This window comes from Acomys minous (assembly GCF_964271855.1).
Source record: "Acomys minous genome assembly, chromosome: 3".
Lineage (NCBI taxonomy): Eukaryota > Metazoa > Chordata > Mammalia > Rodentia > Muridae > Acomys > Acomys minous.
Window position 1 is genome coordinate 82,422,471 of NC_140485.1, and position 18,980 is coordinate 82,441,450.

An 18,980-nucleotide genomic window follows, 5' to 3' on the forward strand; every position below is an offset into this window, starting at 1 on the left:
AGGCGGGGGGGGGGGGGGGGGCGGGTCAGGAGCAGGAACGGGAACAGGATGATGGAAAATATGATTAGGCCCAACCACTGCAGCGCCCTTACTGGGTACCTTTTTCAGGAGGTGTAACCAAAACGTAAGTCCAAAATCGTACTCTGATTTATAAACACGGAGGCCCCATTTAAATCCACGACCCGTCCAAATGGCACGTTTACCGGGCTCAGTGGAGCGAATGGTCAGGGGGTTGCACCAGCCATTGGTGACTGAACGAGCTACATTGCAAAGGTCTTTAAGGGTCCCAAGAAGAGGATGGCTTCCAGTACGTGTCGCCAGTGGTCTCACACCCCCAAGAGGCACAGTAAAAATCTTGGGCCCCACCACAGCGATGAGAGGGTCCCGGGAAAACATAGAGCCCTCCGGCCCAAGCAATCCCATCTTGGTGTAAGGTTTTGTGGAGCATGATGCGCTCCAGGTCATTACAGCAGCCGGGACTGGGACCACCAACCGAGCGAGAGAAAAAAAATGTCTTCCACGCCCCAAGAAGAGGGGCCTCCCAGGGCCAGGGCACAGAGGTCAACCTGTAAATCGAGCCACTGGGGATTAATGCCCTGAGAGGAGGAGGAACTAACAATATCTCCCGCTTGGTTAATAATGACCCAGATAAAATTATAGATTGTATAAGGCTGAGGTTGGCGCAGAAATGCGGCGAGAATCACTTCAGGGAGGCAGAGGCAAAGGAGCGACGTGGTGAGTAGCAACGTGATGCATCGGCGTTATCTTTTTTATCCTAAAAAAGAGCACAATTACATCTTTTCCTCAGGGGAGTTCCCTGGGAGAGGGGGGTTAAAAGGTTTGACTAGGCGCTCAGGTAACCAGCGCGCATTTTGTTCTTTCTGATCATAAATGCAGGCATGACCTTTGCCCCAAATAAGGACTGGGTCGGGTCCATGCCATCGGTGGGTCAGTGGATCCTTCCACAGAGCCTTGGCATAGGTGGAGGAGGTGGAGGAGTGCCAAAGGCGATCGGCCGCCGAATGGCCAAGATCATCCTTTTGTAGAAAATTTAGGATGAACAATGCATGATTGAGAAGCAGGCGAGGCCCTGCTGTAGAGGGATATAGGATTCCTTTGGAAAACTGTAATTTATTAAGCATTGTTTTAAGTGTCTGGTGGGCCCTCTCGACAATTCCTTGTCCTTGGGGATTGTAAGGTATCCCCGTAACATGTTTAATCTGTAGTTGGGCACAAAAGGACTTGAAGGCAGAGCTTGTATACCCAGGGCCGTTATCAGTCTTTAAGGTATAGGGTTTGGGGGCAACAGTAAGGCAATATAAAACATGATCAATAACATCTCTAGTAGACTCTCCATCGTACAATAAGGCAATACAAAACATGATCAATAACATCTCTAGTAGACTCTCCATCGTACAATAAGGCAATACAAAACATGATCAATAACATCTCTAGTAGACTCTCCATCGTACAGTAAGGCAATACAAAACATGATCAATAACATCTCTAGTAGACTCTCCAGCGTGCGGAGAGGCGCAAATAAATCCACTAAAAGTATCTATAGACACATGAATATACTTAAGTTTCTTAAAAGAGGAAAAATGAATAACATCCATTTGCCAGACCTGTCCAGGCATGAGGCCACGAGGGTTGACTCCCGTATGTGGCTCGGGAAGAAAGGTGACACATGCCTGGCATTCTTTAACAATAGCCCGGGCTTGTTCCCGAGTGATGGAGAACATGTGGCGGAGGCTTTGGGAATTAAGGTGGTGGAGGGCGTGAGCCTCCCTGGCCATAGCAACGGAGTCGCTGGCGGATGGAACGGCCAGCCCTGAAAGCAGGGGGCGCGTGGCTGAGTCCACCTGGGCATTAAGTGTAGTCAGAGGCCCTGGCAGGGTAGAGTGAGCGCGAATATGACCAACGAAAAAAGGCTGAGAGCGCAAAAGAATAAGCTGTTGGATACGGGAGAAGAGAGGGGAGGCATTAGTAGCAGGCTTAATACGAGGAACCGTCTCGAGGAGTGGAACAGAGGACGCGACATAGGCACTATCAGTATATAGATTAAAGGGAGTATGGGGAAGCAATGTAAAGGCGTGTGCGACAGCTTCCAGCTCAACAAGTTGAGCAGAGGTATGGGGGGTTTGTTTTTGCAGGATAGCTCCGTCCACAGAGAGGGCAGCAACCCCGGTAGAGGAGCCATCAGTAAAAACCAGGGAAGCTTGGGGGAGGGGTCTGGAGCGGGTGACTCTCGGGAAGATGACAGGTTGTCGCTGCAGGAATTGAATTAGTTTATCTGGGGGATAATGATTATCTAATAGGCCGCAAAAAGAAATACAGGAGACCGCCCAATCATCTGAATTTTGAAAAAGCCACCTTATTTGTGTGGCCGAGTAAGGCGTGATAATAGAGTGAGGGTCCCTTCCGAAAAGCCTGGTGGCCGCTTCCCGCCCCTGTCGAATGAGAGACGCAACCAGAGTAGGATAGGTAGGAAGGACCTTAGTGGAGGAGGAGGGGAGATGAAGCCAAAAGAGAGGGGTCCGTTGCCAGAGCAGTCCTGTGGGGGCAAAGAGGGAAGGAAAAATTATGAGCGCGAAAGGCTGGGTAGGGTTAGTAAGGGGAGGGGGAAGAGTGAGCAAGGTAGAGGAGGAAAAGGTTGGCGCCGCGCGGAGGAGGCCATCATCGGAATGATATCGAGCAGCCTCCTCCTCAAGGGTGGCAGCAGCATCCGGATCCAAGGGCTCATCTGGGGCCTGAGAAAGGAAAATGGCGGAATGGCGGGAGGCGCGTGAAGGGGCGAACAGGAGAGGTTGGCGGACCGGACCGGACAGAGGGTGTCCTTTTTGGGGGAAAAACAGAGGCACAAAGTGGTGAACACCCACGTTCCATAGCGGAAATGGGGTCCTCATAGGTGGGAGGAAGCGACGGATAAAGACGGCGGGGGGAAGGGGAAGCCTTGGACGCAGGTGCAGGGGAAAGATTTTTTAAGGGCTCCGAGGATGTAGGAGGAACAGAATCGGGGGGCATGTCAATGAGCGCAAGAGAGGAACCCTGCAGAGAGGAACAGGAAGGAACACGAGAAGGAGGGAGAGATTCGCGCAGGCAGAGTTCAGCCACGGAGAGGAGCTGCCTCTGTCCGCTTTCGTTTTCGCTGGACTCAATTATGTCCCGTATAAGGCCCCAATAAGAAAAAATACTGTTCGACACCGCTGTATTACCATCTTTTTTAATAAGTGCATTAAGCTCACGCCCCACCTTTTGCCACTTTTCAGAATGAATAGTAGGTCCATCAATCATGAACCAGGGACAGGTCTGGTCAATAAAAACAAAAAACTCAATCAAATGTTTCTTTTTTACCCTAATACCTCTCTCTCTGAGTACATCCTTTAAGCCTTTTATGAACTTTGCTTCCTTGGACAGTGAATGGCCCATTCTTGAGATATGCGAACGGATGACTCACCTAATGACGAAGCCGGCCGGGCGAGCTCGGCTGGTCATGAAAACTCCTGTGGACCGGTCCCTTAATCCGTTCGGGGAGAAACCCGCACCTCGAGTCCCTTCGTGGTCGCCAGATGAAATTAATCCATGTAACGATAATTAGTCCACCAACCAGTCCAGCTGGTCAGTTATTGGGGGATCGAGGGGGGTCGCAACCTGTACATAAAGACATGGGCGGGAGAGAGACAGTAGCTCAAGCGAACAATTGCTTGTCAAGAGCTCATTTATTAAAGGTAAGGGCAGGCTTTTTAAAACCTGCTTTAGGGCGGGCGGGGTACGCAAGGGAGTAGTGGAAAAGTACAAAATCTTCTGGGTTGAGCCCCGGGAACATTTGCAAGGGGAGGGGTCTTTCAGGTGAGACAAAGCAGGATGTCTCTGTGAATATCTTAGGATCAGATCGCTGTCTTCTCAGGACTAAGCCGGATGCCTTGCATACCTAATGAGTGGCCCAGCAGGATGTTGGCTGCAAATACTGAATGGGTGGGAGTCGGCCTCAGGCCTTTTGGTCCCTGGCAGCCATGTTCTAAACTGAAATTCTTCCACAGTCACTGTCCTCTTAGCTGGAGTTCTGGTTTCCCACTGGTAAGGGCTGAGCCTCCAGGCTCCTTGCAAGCTGTTTGGGGGGCCCCGGTGGCCAAACGAGTAGCAAGAAGAATTCATCACGGGTGTGTCTGTGGAGCCCCTGCTATAGCAACAGGCCAGTTACCACCAATGTCTGCTAACAGTCCAGAAAGGTCCAAGCGATCTGCAACACTGCCAACCTGTGCTGGTGGAAGACTGGCATGTTCTCTTCCCATGGTAAACACGGCACCCCTGGTAATGTGCTTTGTGTGGGCAGAGATCGCTGTGGGGGCTCAGGGCACCTGGGTTCAGAGCCGGCGGGTGCTGGGTGAGTCAGCTGCTGCAGAACTTTCTGGCACAACTACAGCTAAAATCAGAGGAGGACTAAAGGGACAGGACACCGACATCCAGTCCTCTGCCGCATCTTTCTCTTGTCAACATCCATCTGTCACCCACAAGCCTCATATTCAGCCGGCATCCGCCCACCTATTTAACCCACACACAGGTGACTCAGAGACGGCTGTACCCCAGGAGGGGGGTTGATTGTCCCCTCTAAATTCATCACAGCCATCCCCGTCGGTGACAGATCCCATACTTAAACGGCTCGGTACGTGGTATATCCCTAGAGAATGCCAGTCAGTCCTGGGTGACTCAAGCTAGCCAAGTCAGACTGACTAGAGAAAGCACTCGATGCTGGTGTAGTCTCTTTCTCTTTTGGTTGTGAACAAAGGTGGAGTCCCAGTTTGCACTGACAGCTACCTTGAGACTGTGAGAAGTAGAGAAGAGTGCAAAGCTGCCTCTGCACCCCCAAAGAAATGTTCTACAGGCACCACAGGATGAGGTACCCTTCTATGTGAAATGAAACAGGAACCAAGAGGCTGGCAGGACTGAGAAGCAACACGGAAGGCCCCGCTGCCCAAGCTGGAGGGATGGGCAAGCTGGTTGGGGGAGGGGCTTCAAGCTAACCTCATAATCCTTTCACCTTCCAAACACTCGGGGAAAGCCACCTGCGTGTCCAGATGCTGCATAAACAGGATTCTGTGTGTGCATCGCTGTCCATCCGCTGAGGGAGAAGCACAAGGAATCAGGGAGCTACCACATAAAAAAAAAAAAAACACAGCTCTTACCCCAAGGGCATTTAGGTCACCCCCAAAACCGTGTTCCAACATGGTCACTAAGAGTTAGTAAGTATTAACAGTAGCAGAACAAAGAAAGTAGGTCAATCAACACAGTTAAAACTCATTCATCCAGGGGCTGAAGAGATGGCTCAGTAGTTAAGAGCACTGGCTGCTCTACCAGAGGACCCAGGTCCAATTCCTGGCACCCACAGGAGGCTCACAACCTTCTGTAACTCCAGTCCTTAGGATCCAATACCCTCTTCTGGCCCCCACAGACACCAGGCATGCACGTAATATGCAGTCACCCACATAAATAAATGAGTTTTTCAAAGTTAGCCAACGAACTAAGCGCAGTAGCGCATGCCTGTAATCCCAGCACTGGGGGAGGCAGGCAGATCTCTGTGAGTTCGAGGCCAGCCTGCTCTACAAAATTAGTCCAGGGCAGCCAAGGCTACACAGAGAAACCCTGTCTTGAAACAAACAAATGAACAAACAAACTAGCCAATGGCTTAAAAAAATATATACATTCATTGATGTGCCAGGTAAGTGAGCTTTGACCAGCAAAGCCAGGAATCTCCGATGCCGGCTGTGACATCCTGAGCTTGTGGGTTTGTCGTGGCAGGTTGTCTATCAGAATATCATAAAAGGTCACAGTCCTAGTCACATGAAGTTAGGTCACACAGAGGGAAGGGTGGTAAACAGCTATGGGAGCAGTTAAGGAGAATGTAGGAAATTTGGTTCTGGACCTATAATATTCCAACCTCGTCACAATGACTAAGTTTTGATCAGTCCATCAGCCTACAATGTTCGACGTACATGGGCTTATTTCTGGGAACTCTACTTCACACCTCCTGCTCCATCCAGCCGGTTGGGACAGGAGAGCAACTTGGTGTCCTGCTTTGGGGTGCCTTGGTGGCCTCCGTATGCTTCTGGGCCGCTCAGATGCCTGCTCCATTCAAGAGCCATCTAGCCAGGAGAGGCTAGGCTCAGCACCTACAGCCGCCCTTGCCCACAGTCTCTGTCCTCAAAGGGATGCGGGCTGGCTCCTCAGAGCTCTCATCAGGAGCAAGCCCTGTGACCTCCCTGATGCCCTTCATTGGTGGCTCCTTTTGGTAGCACCTACAGGGGCCATCTCCTTCTGCAGCCCCATCTCCTAACAAGAAGCTCCAACAGGTCCCAAAGCCTGTTAGAACCTTACAGGCTTCTTCCCTTGGGCCTGGGAAGGCTTGTACCAGCTTCCTGACTAGAACGTTACAACATCCAGGCTGACTTGGAAGTGACCCAGCCTCTCTAGGGTCTCTCGTGGTTTCCTCACTGCTGGAAACCACTGGGAGGAAGCACAAGCCAGCTGTTGGGGCTGACATCTACCGCAGCCGCTGCCAGGCACTTGCTATGTAGCCAAGCGATCTGACTTTGAGGATTTGTTGTTGCTGTTTTTTTGGGGGGGGGGGGATTGTTTGTTTTGTTTTTGTGTTTGTGTTTGTTTTTTCTTACCCTCAAGTTGATCTACTTTGGGGAGGGCCTTCAGTAGTCACAAGTACTTCTATTTCCTGGATATACTTTGAGGTTATGTGACATGTAGAGCTTCAGGGTAGAGCCATACAGAACCAGAGAAAACTCCAGAAGGTGCTGTGGCTAGTTCTGTAGCTGAGCCCAGGGGAGCCGGTAGTGGAATCCAGAGCGATCCAAGGAGCGGTGTTGCCCAGATTGGGGCTTCGGCTCACCTACTCCTTAGTTCCATACCGTGTGTGTGTGTATGTGTGTGTGTGTGTGTGTGTGTGTGTGTGTGTGTGTGTGTAACATAACTTTTCTATGCCTCAGTTTCCATCTCTGTGAGGTGGGATTGGCATTGTGCCCAGCTAGCAGGGTCGCTCTGAAGTGTGAATAGATCACCACACCTACTTTTATCGTCTGTGTGTGTGTGTGTGGTCATTGTTCCCAGCTCCCACTGCGAGCCAACTCATCCTCGCTGGGCAGGTCTGACCGCCCGCGTCCTCGCCTCTGAGGGCCTGAGTCACAACGCTGTGCGTCACCGGTGCCTCTGCTCCACGACTTGCAAACTCACCCTGAGTCAGCGGCAGGGCGCGTCCATTGAGCGCATCACGAGGGGGCGGCGTATCGCCGCAGCGGGCAGCGGGCCTCTAGGTCGGCTTGGGGCTTCGGCTCCGGTCGGGTGGCGCGGCGGCCGCTCTATCACAGCACGGGCCGAGCCACTCGGACAGGGCAAGCGCAGCGCTGTCGCCCCCCGCGGCAGCGCAATGGTACAGCCCGGCCGGGTAAAGCGTCCGTGCGACGGTGGCGGCTAAGAAGGCGGTATGGGACTGCGCGCGGGTAGAGCGCTCCGCGGGGCGGGCGCTGGGCCGGGCGCTGGGCCGGGGGCTCCCGAGGGACGGGGACCCGGTGGCGCTCAGGGAGGCAGCATCCACTCGGACTGCATCACCGCGGTGCACAACGTGCCTATCAGCGTGCTCATCCGACCGCTACCGTCCGTGCTGGACCCGGCCAAGGTGCAGAGCCTCGTGGACACGATCCTGGTGAGCCCGCGGAGCCACCCGGCCTGCGCGAGGGAACAAGAGAGGGCGAGCGGGTCCGGGTCCTTGATCTGCCAGAGTTCAGCTTCGCCTGCATAACCTTGACGGACTAGTTGAGTCTCCCCAAGGGCCTCGGGTTCCTCACTGGGACTTTGGCCATAAAATAATGATCCGTAGCACACATACTCAAGGTGCTGCGGTGCCCCGGGGGTGATTTTAGCTTCTTGGATCAACTCTGTGAAGTAGCTGCTGCTCATTCTGTACCGAGGAGAACCGGAGGCACAGAAGTTTGGGTTTTCTAGTTTGGTTTTTCAAATCAACTTGCACTAGGTCAAGTGTTTTCAAGATGGTACAGTGAGACCTCACACGCAGGCAGCGTGTGTATCCTGATATTTCTATGGCCGAAACCGATCGTGGCAATGGCCTGGGTGTGCCATGTCTCTTAGGAGGATCTCGTCCTAACGGGAAGTAGGAGAGGACCAAGGTCAGTCTCTCTTGGAAGGAGGGCCCGCTCAGGAACTAGGGGTTGGAGGACACTTGTGTCAGGTTAGGCCTACATGGCTTCCTGTCCCTTCTTCCAGAATCTTGAGCAGTGTGCCGGGAGACCCCTGAGTCCCCAGGATGCTTGAGTGATAAATTTGCACCACTGCCTTACCGTGTGAACTCCACAAAAGCAGGGACATTGCCACCTTGGTGCTTGCCTTCAAACTAACTATGAGACTGGGATTCAGCCTGGATTGCCCTCTTGGTACCCTTGAGCCTTTGTGCAGACTTACCCCAGCCCCGGAAGCGCTCCCGTCCCCTCCTTGCTGTCATCGGTTTGGTTTTCTGTACACATGATGCTAGGAGCAGGACTCGGAAGCATCACCATCCCACTGCATCACTAGCTTTTTAATTGCTCTGTTGCTTTTAACTCCTTCATCTTTCTGTCTAGGTGTCAGAGTCACAACCTGCCCACCCTATTGGTACAGGCTGTCTGTGACCTCACAGCCACTTGGGTGCCCCCTAAGCGCAGCTGGGAGCCTGATGGCCAGTTTAGACACCCTGCTCCCATGCTGGAACCACAGGCTCTGGAGGAAAAAAGGACCCGTCTGCCTCGGTCACCTGAATATGTCCCCACGAACAGGATTGCTTAAAACAAGACACAAACCAGGCGTGGTGGCGCACACCTTTAATCCCAGCACGGGCAGAGGCAGGCAGATCGCTGTGAGTTCTAGGCCAGCCTGGTCTACAAAAGTCCAGAACAGCCAAGGCTAACACAGAGAAACCCTGTCGCAAACAACAGCAGCAGCAAAAACGAGACACAAGCCCAAAGTTGTGCTTTGTTGCTGCTTTTAAGGCAGGGTGAGTCTCTGTGTAGCCCAGGTTGGCTGGGAACACATTGTCTTTCCAGGTCAGTCTCGAGAGTGCTGGGATTACAGGTGCACACCACCAGGCCCAGCTCGAAGTCAGTTTCATTGAGCCAAACTAAGAAACCGGCAGGGCTGGTTACTTGAGGGCCTAAGAGAAAATGTATTTACAACACCCCCCCCCCAAGTCTTAGTTACTTTTCCTTTTGCTGTGACAAATGCAACTGATGGATGAGAAGGGTTTATTTTGCCTGACGGTGCAACGGTGCGTCACGTCAGGAACGGGAGGCTCTTGGTCACGTGTCTCCAGCCAGATTGATGAAAACCCAGTTGTACACACCTTACTGTCCTCTCTATATACAGTTTAGGACCCTAGCGTAAGGGATGACGGATGCCACCATCTCAATTAACCTAACCAAGATACCCCCCCCCCCCCCGCCTTGGTCAGGCGTGCCCAGAGAGGCCCACTTCCAAAGCCATTTGGGAGTTCATCAAGTTGGCAGTTGAACCCCTTAACTGAGGGCCTCTCCTTCATCTTCAAGGCGGCAGCAGCCTGTGGGGTCCTGCCCACCTCAGGTCACGTAGCCTCTTTTTGCCACAGCTTTTCCAGAAACCTGATGATTCCATTCAACCCGCCTGGGCAACCCAGGGCAATCTCTCAAATTTCAGGAGCCTGAAAACCCACTTCTATCAGCCGACTTCCACTATGTAAGAGGGGTTTCACAGATCCTAAAGATCAGGAAGTGGGCACCCTGGGGGACTGGTCTTGAGCCTACCCACTGTCAGGCCTTCAACACAAGGCCTGTCCCCAGGGCTACCCTCCATGAAGTCCTCCCGTGCATCAGCTCCCTGATTGGATGAACGCAGGAGGCCATCTGCTCAGCACAGGTCCCTTGCTGCTCTACAGAGGAGCCATGGTCCAGGCATTTGGACTCTTAATCTGAACTAGTCCGGATCTGTAGCTTCCCCAGGCTCTGTGCCCCTTGTCACATGAGACTGTCCTCATGGCATTTGTCACTCCGTTTATTCACTTCTTCCTGCAGTCTGCTCCTGGGACCGACACCCCGTCAGGGTGAGACTGTGTGGGCAAGTAGGCACAGCGTCTGTCGTTCACATGGTTGCAGAGAAATGTTCCTCACATGGTCTTTGCGGGGAAGCCCCTCGCTGCCGTTCCTCTGCTGGAAATACTCTTGGGGCTGTTTTATTTATTTATTTGTTTTTATTTAAGATTTATTTATTTATTACACACATATAGTGTTCTGCCTGCATGTGTGTCTTCACACCAGAAGAGGGCAGCAGATCTCATTATAGATGGTTGTGAGCCACCATATGGTTGCTGGGAATTGAACTCAGGACCTTTGGAAGAGCAGACAGTGCTCTTAACCTCTGAGCCACCTCTCTAGCCCCGGGGCTGTTTTTTTTTTAAGCTGCCAGGGTACCACCCACCAGCTTGCAGAGCCCTTACCGTGGCTGAGAGCCTGCTGCACCTGCCAGCGCGGGCCCTCCTATGGAGCCCCAGTTGCCTTAACAAAACGCTTTGCCGGTTCTCAAGCACGGTGCCACGTTCACTCACCCTGTGTCCCTTCTCTCTAGGAGGACCCTGACAGCGTGCCCCCCATCGACGTCCTCTGGATCAAAGGGGCCCAGGGCGGCGACTACTACTATTCCTTCGGGGGCTGCCACCGCTACGCAGCCTACCAGCAGCTGCAGAGAGACACCATCCCTGCCAAGCTCGTGCGGTCCACCGTTTCGGACCTGAGGGTGTACCTGGGCGCATCCACACCAGACTTGCAGTAGTAACCTCCTGATGATGTCCCCCGCCCCTCACACCAGCACCACTTCCCAGAGCTCAGAGGACACACGCGGCTGGGCGGAAGCTGTAGCGAGGATATGTTTTTATTGTACCTAAGGGGGGAGGGGGGCGGTGTCTGCCTCATGGTGGCCTCTGCACTAGCACCCAGGCCCAGGAGTGAGGGGCCCCGGTTCTCCTGTCTGTGAAAAGATATCATGACCTTGACGCTGAAGGAGGAGGAAGTGAGAAAAGGAAAGGACGTGGTGACAAGGACTCCTCCCGTTTTTTTTTTTTTTAATCTTTATGGTATCCTATCACTACGTGAACTAGGCACCAGGCAGTAAAGGAAAACCGAGTCACCCTGGTGTACAGGAGAGATGTTTGTTTCCCTCATAACCTGTTCCTGGAACAGATAGCTACCTGCAGTATTGTGTCAACAGCTCGGTGACGGCGGGGCTGCCTCCCAGTATTCCTTTGGCCTTGCCCTCCCTTGCTCCTTACTTCCTGGTCACAAGACGGCGCCTGTATTTCTAGGAATGGTGTCTGTGCTCAAGGAAGAAAACCCACTGGAGCAACTTCTATCAGAAAAGAAAACCTCATTCAGAGGTTCAGGGTCCTGGTCCATGCATATTTGCACACAGTGTCCTCGGTCTGAGCTAGCCAACCATTGTCACCCAAAGCAGACGTTAGAGAATGCTGTCCCAGCCAAGCATGGCTGCCGTGGTTGTCTCCTGACTGGCACTGTGCCTCCTGCAATAAAGCTGAGATCCCTTCATCAGGAAAGGAAGAGATGTGTTACCAGCCTTTGCCACAAAACAGGCCAGCCCCAAAACTTAACAGCTAAAAAGGTACTCCGTTATCCCTGATTCTATGGGTTAGCCCTTGGTGCTCGGCTCTGCTGGTATGGCCTGGTCCTGCTCTCGAGGCCCACAGTCAACTGGCAGCTCAGCTGGGGCTGGTGGGGCTGGGAACCACCGGAATCATGCTTAGGGCAGTTGGCTTGGTTATCCTGTCATCCTCCTACGGGGTCAGCCCAAGGCTTATTCTCAAGATGGCCTCAGGGTTCCAAGAGCGAGACGGTAGCGTGACAAGGCAGTGTGGCTGGAGATGTGGCTCTGCTGTTAAGAGCACCTACATGGTGATTCACAACTGTAATGTCAGTTCCAGATGGCCTCACACCCTCTTCTAGCCTCTGTGGGCACAGACACGCACATGCAAGCAGAGCCCCCAATTACATTTTTTGTTCTGTTTGTTTGAGGTGACTGGTGCCAGGACAGTGTCCCTGCCGTGCAGTTCGTTCCTCAGATTTAAGGGGTGCGAATGGACCCAGCTCTCAGTAGGAGGAACTGTAAAGAGCATGGGGCTGTTGTTTGTCACAGATGAGTCTTGGTGGGCAAGTGACAATTTCTCACTGTCACACATAAGCACTCCGCACACACAGGTCTTTGCCAAGTCTTAGCCTCAAGTTACAATTCTCAAGACCTAGGAGTCATGGCATGGGGTCTTCAAAAGCTGGGTACCCCATCGCCCCCCAAGGATGACTCACTAGCAGAATAGGGCAGGCGATGGGACACTGCAGAAGGCCTTCTGCAGACCGAGGGTCCTGAAGGCTGAGGAGTAGCAGAGTAAGGTGGCACTTGCTCCGCTGTCTAGACTCCTTAGTCACGTGTCACTTAGTCTCTGTTTTCCCAGCTCAATAATGAGGACAACAGCTTTCCCACCCCCTGAGTGTCCCAGAAAATGAAATGGAACGGGATAAAATGCAACAAGGTGCTTGGAGTTGTATCTTAGGACCAACACAGATGGGGAGAGAGCGCGTTAGCAACCTGTGCTCATACTGTCTGGGTTTTAGTTATCTCCAGTGTGTGCAGTCCTACAGCTGGGGTGGACTTGGATGAAGAATGTATTGGGAAGGCTGGGCATGGTGGCACACGCCTTTAATACCAGCACTCGGGAGGCAGAGGCAGGCGGATCTCTGTGAGTTCGAGGCCAGCCTGGTCTACAAAGTGAGTCTAAGACTGCCAAGGCTACACAGAGAAACCCTGTCTCGGAAAAAAAAAAAAGAATTTATTAGAACTCATTATTAGTCTTCGCAACTCTGTAAATCTAAAGTCATTCTAAAATAAAAGTCTATTTAAGTAAAAACGACACACAGTGCGGTGGCTTTAGCCCAGCATTTTTATTTGGGTTTGATGGGCCTTTCCCCTCGAACTTCAGATCTGGGGCGCTGGAGAGTGGCATATCTCGAAAGCTCTCAGGAACACATATTTCTAGAAGGTTCTCAGGACCAGCTGCTGTCCAAGGAACACAGCCAGGACTCTGGTCAGATAACACAGCTTTTTGTGTTGGGCTCTTGGACTGTGTCCAGGATACTTGAGCTCTGGACCAGCTTGGGCAGGTATTTCTCTTCCCTGGGAGGAGGGTGGAGGTGGGCATGGTCCTCCAAGCTGTCCGAAGGGCTCTGTAGCCCTAACTTTATGACCAGGGTCAGGAAAGCAGAGGATGTTCCTGAAGTATCACTGTCTCTAGTGAAGAGACCTTCGTGCACCTGTGGCAGAGGTAACTGCAAGCCAGGTACCACACCTGGAAAGGGCGACTCCATTTGGAGAAACCCAACCAGCAGGCCTCAAAAAGAGCAAGAGGATGGGGTGGAGGTCATTTAAGAAAGGCAGCTGGGAGCCAGTGGCCCACGCCAGCACTGGGGAGGCAGCGGCAGGCGGATCTCTGAGTTCGAGGTGTACAAAGTGAGTTCCAGGGTTGCACAAAGAAACCCTGTCTCACAAAACAAAACAATTCTCACGGGCACATAACGAGTTCCAGACCACCCTGGAAACCTTAGTAAAATCCTCTCTCCACATAAAAATAGGAAGGGGCAGGAGAGTTTTGGCTGGCGTACTGGGTTCAATCCTCAGAAAGGGGCGGGCAGGGAGAAAGGGGCGTGGTGTAGCTGTCAATTGGGACTGAGATGCATTTCCCTCTTCCACCAGCAAGTGGCACTGTTTTCCCGCCCCTAAAGCAGAGCGGCGTCTTGGGGGAAGGCGCTGGGCTGGAGGGGGTGCGGAGGGAGGGATTGAGGAGGGATTGAATGAAGCTTGGGTTTAGGCCTGAGGACACTGAACTGGAGTGCGGCCCTAGCTTGCTGCTCCTCCAGCCTGCTCTGTACTTGTACCTTAGGGGCGCTGGGTTCCTGTACAAGAGGCATCTTCAAGAAGCTTTCTGGGTTCTCATGGGATCATGGGTCCCTTCCCCTGCCCTCAAGAAAAGGCAGCACGTAGGGGGTCCCTGGGGCTCCATGAAACCCTAGAACCAAATCCTCTATGGTAGATTTAGATGGTTTTCTCAGTTTTATTAAGATGAGACTTTAGTTAATGGTTGCATGCCTATAATCCCAGCACCTCGGAGGCTGAGGTAGGAGTATGGCAAGTTTAAGGTAAGCCTGGGCTACATTGTGGTCCCCCCAAAACCCCAAAAGATATTAAAAGCTTACATAATTAAATATTTTTAGCTAAAACACTAGGAGTAAGACGAAGTCCACCATGGGGCTTAGACCTGGCTGCCTCCTTAGCCATGTAGGGCAATGAGTTTTGACACCTGCTCTTCCAGAAGTCACATGCGTATGCATTCATGCGTGTCTAGTGTGTGTGGGGGGGTGTGGGGGTGTCAGGGGCCAACATTAAGTATCTTGCTCAATCATTCTCCTTTTTGAAAGTTCGTTTTTTATTATTATTTAAAATTAAGTGTGTGTATCTGTAGGTGCACATGACTGCAGGTGCCTGCGGAGTCGAGGGGTGTTAGATTCCCCCCTCCCCCCAGGAGCTATGGGCATCAGTGATTGTAAGCCTCCTGGGGTGGGTGCAGCTCTTAAGGGCTGAATCATCTCGCCAGCCCCCTGCATCCTATTTTTTGAGACAAAGTCTCACTATGTAACTGTTTAAATGCTCGCCCTGTAGAGTCGCTCCCTGAACCTGAAGCTCATTCAGCCCGGTAGACCACCTGGCCGGCAAGCTCTGATGATTGCCTGCCTCTACCTCCCCAGCTCTCTGACTGGAGGCACACAGGTGACTGCCTAGGGGGTTTAACTCGGGCCCTCAAGCTTGCACAGCAAGCACCCTGCTGACTGAGCCATCTCTCCAGCCCTCGGCATTTGAAAGAAAATGTATATGGATGTTTTGCCTACCTGTGTGTCTGTGCATCACAAGTGTGCCTGGTGCCACAGAGGCCAGCAGAGGGCATCGACCCTCTGGAACTGGGTACAAAGAGTTGTGAGGCCCTGTGAAGGTGCCGGGAATCGAACCCCCGGTCCTCTGAAAGAACAGCCAGAGCTCCTAACCACTGAGCCATCTCCCTAGCACCCCACCCCTTTATAAAGCACTGTTCTCAGGTTGCTCTCTTTTGGCACTGGCCACAGTTTCTGCTGGCAGCAACACCCTCCTCCAGCACCCTCGGGCTAGGGTCTGCTCCATGGCCACATTTTCTGAAGGCCTTCTACCCTTCTTCCTCCCCTCCCCCCCCCCTCAATCTGTTGTTACCTTTCTGTTTTATTTTCTTCATGGCTCTCTCTGGTTTTCTTCGGTCTCCACTGATGTCTGCTTTGCCCACTGAAATGTAAATATTTTTTAATTGATTTATTCATATTACATCTCAATTGTTATCCCATCCCTTGTATCCTCCCATTCCTCCCTCCCTCCCATTTTCCCCTTACTCCCCTCCCCCATGACTGTGACTGAGGACGACCTCCTCCCCCTATATATGCTCATAGGGTATCAAGTCTCTTCTTGGTAGCCTGCTATCCTTCCTCTGAGTGCCACCAGGCCTCCCCATCCAGGGGGCGTGGTCAAATATGGGACACCAGAATTTGTGTGAAAGTCAGACCCCACTCTCCAAATGCCAATCTTCGCAGGTCATCTGCCCTGCTTGTCACCCTGAGCCCAGTGGTGAGAGCAGTGCTTAGCACTTAGTAGGTGCTCATCAGACAGCTGTTGAGCAAATACATCCCATGGGAGGGAGCCCGTTCTTTCTTATTGCTGTAACTGTCATACCCTGAGAGCCGTTCTCCTCTTAGAAGACACTTGAGAGTCCGTTGGCTGCTTGTGCAATGTGTGATCCTCACATTCCATGTGTGTTCAGTCAGCTAAACACCTAGACATGGGACAGCCTAACGACACATAGCAGCCTCCTGCCCAGGTTCTCCTTATTGGTGACCTCTCCAGAGGGGCTGTTCCAAACGCTGCCCAGGCAGAATTTGGGGACTCTTCTTCCAAACTCTGGCTCTTTATTTGGACCATGATCATGATTAAGAACAAATGAAAGCTATCAGCCCTTTTCCCCTAGCTAGGCAGCTCACAACACCTGTATATCCTCTGCTGGCCTCCATGGTCCCCTGTATTCACGTGTGCATACTCACAAGCATGCATATAAATAAAAATAAAATTCCATTTTTTAAAAAAGAAAGACACATTTGGGCACTTTCTGTGGCTCCCTAAGCTCAACAGACAGCTTTTGGGGGCTCCGTACTCAGCGCTAACAGCACATCTCAAGAGCGGTGCAGGCCTGTGCACATGTGAGGATGCTCAGAGCCCGACCAGCCGGCACTTAAAATACCCTCTCTGGGTGGTCCCTAAACTGCTTGCTACCCAGGGCCCCCAGAGCACTAGGCTTCAACTGGGTCCTGGACTCAGGTGCTAGTGCTGGGAGACAGCAGGCCAGGCCTGGAGTCTGGGTTAGAGGGGCTCTTAGGAGAGGCTGTGACTGGCCTGGCCTAGAAGGGGCCTGAAAGACCTCCAAACTTCGTGGTGGGTGTACAGACCACACCTGCTTCCTCACTTGCCGTTCCATAGAGAAAGGGATGCTGCCTACTTCCCGGCCCCACAGCCCTAGAGGTGAACAGGACAGACATGATCTTACCTGTTACACAGATCAGAAACTGAGTCTCAAAATAAGCAGCCACCTGCCTGGGTGCTCCAGCTCGCCCCGCCCCATATGGGGGGGCCCTAGGGCCCCATCCTGAGCCTGACCCCCGGCTTTGCCTGACAGATGACCTCAGCTGCCGCCAATCCATTGGTTCCAGCTCCGGAGGGAAGGAAGAACAAAGCACGCTTTGTAGCCGGCTGTCCCCTCGCCTGGCGCGGCCGCCTCCGGGACCCCCTCCGGAACTCCTGGCGACGCCCCGCGGCCGACAGCCGTGTAATGTCTTCCAGGCGCCGGCTCTGCACACCGCCGCCGGGCCACCTCCGGGCCGACTCCCTGTCCCTGAGCCGTCTCTGCGCTGAAAGCTGGCCCTGGGTACCAGGCGGGTGTAGCCACCTGACAACTCAATGCACCATCCTTGGGTAACCACTTTTGGATGGGAAACACTGAAACTGTTGATGGTGTTATTACGGCCGCTCTTTTGTTTCGGGGCTTTAGGTCAACAGTCCTGGGTTCCGATGTCTGTGCTACTGACTAGCTACCAGCTCTTGTGAGGGCCATCCAGTTCAGAACAGTAAGAACCACTGACTGACTGCCAACTATGTGGCAGTGGCAGTGTCCGGGGCCAAGGCTGTCTTCCACCTTTAAGTGTCAGGATCAACCTTCACAGGGGCAATTTTTACCTTCATTTCACAGAGGAGAAAACCCAATTTCAGCTGCCCTGGACACAAATGTACCTCTCCAAGTCTCAGTTTCCTAGTATGTATATATTTCCTAGTAATATATATATATATATATATATATATATATATATATATATATATATATATATATATATATACATATATATATATATATATATATATATATTTTTTTTTTTTTTTTGGTTTTTTGAGACAGAGTCTCTCTGTGTTAGCCTTGGCTGTCCTGGACTCACTTTGTAGACCAGGCTGGCCTCGAACTCACAGCGATCTGCCTGCCTCTGCCTCCCGAATGCTGAGATTAAAGGCGTGTGCCACCACGCCCGGCTTCCTAGTCTATATTTTAAAAAGGTCATAGCGTAGGCTGTTTCCCCCCCACCCACACCCACCCCTCCCCACCTCCCCACCCCCACCCCCTGCCCAGCACCAGTTGTCTTAGCACTGTCCAGAGGAGCACACAGCTGGAAGCAGGTGCCTAGCCCAAATGGGTCTTTTCAGAAACACTGATATTTCTTAGGACTCTTAGTGGGGGCTGCAGCAGCCATTGGGCTTATAGAAAATCCAGAGCTTCTGCCCTGACCCAAAGTCATCTCCCTTAAGTAACAAGTGTACAGTGAGTATACAGCCTTTTTGTGGCTTTGAGCAGTGGAAGGACACAGGCTGCCTGAGGCCACGGAGAGGAATGGGGAGAGAGAGGCCAAAGCTTAATGCTGAGGAAGTGTCGTCATGACCACCCAGGTGATGCCGGCAGGCAAAGAGGTATGATGAGGATCTGGGAGGTTTTTGAGTCCGGGAACTGGGAGAGGATGGAGGGGTACGTATGCGGCTCCCTGGGTAACTAGTAGCCTGAGAGACCCAATCAACCATGAGACACACAGTGAGGCCCACTTCCCAGGAGCCCAAAGATCTTGAATTTCTGACTGTTTGTTTTGTCTTAGACAAAAGGAACTGGGAAGCCGTGTGTGTGTGTGTGTGTGTGTGTGTGTGTGTGTGTGTGTGTGTGTGTATGCTCAAGTACAGAAAAGCAGGAGAGGGCACAGAAGCAAGGGGCCAGGGAATACCTTTGCAGTCCTGCGATCCTGCAGAGAAGGCCAGGGTTTGCATGAGACACCTGGCAGCAAAAAGAGAGAAGCTCAGCTGGATCTGGAGGGAGAGAGGGGCCCCTCAGAACCAACCCACACCCCATGACAGTTCCCTGGGTTTGCTCTCCAAATGTGATCTTATGCTTGTCACAGCAACACCACAGGGCAGGTGCAATGGCCACCTGGCACATGAAAACCCAAGGCTCGCTCGCCCAGGTGACGTCCCAGAGTCTGTCCTGGAAGACAACGCCCCTGGAAGCTGATCTGATCCAACCGCAGGCTGTGTCCCTTGAAGGTCTGTTATTCTGGGAAATGCCCAGCAATTGGAAGTAGAGGGGGCCCGTCCACTTAACTCAGAATGCATGAAGTACCTTCTCAAAGGTGATGGGTTCACGTGGCCTCCTGGACATGTTTGAAGAACACATGTAGAAAGCTATTCCAGCT

General features: G+C 52.4%; 1 protein-coding gene and 1 long non-coding RNA gene across 2 annotated transcripts in view; one reads left to right on the plus strand and one right to left on the minus strand.

Annotated features, from left to right (window-relative positions):
* Nucleotides 1–10,624, minus strand: part of LOC311593957 — a 46,732-nt gene extending 36,108 nt beyond the window's left edge. The window contains exon 1 of the long non-coding RNA XR_014777879.1: nt 8,482–10,624. This is a non-coding gene — a long non-coding RNA (uncharacterized lncRNA). The remainder of the gene's footprint in view (nt 1–8,481) is intronic.
* On the plus strand, nt 7,258–12,994 carry SRXN1 (sulfiredoxin 1). Its single transcript, XM_084775371.1, has 2 exons — nt 7,258–7,708; nt 10,648–12,994. The coding sequence occupies exons 1-2, from the start codon at nt 7,490–7,492 to the stop codon at nt 10,849–10,851; spliced, it is 423 nt and encodes a 140-aa protein (XP_084631497.1). The 5' UTR covers nt 7,258–7,489; the 3' UTR covers nt 10,852–12,994.
* The last annotated feature ends 5,986 nt before the right edge of the window (nt 12,995–18,980 follow it).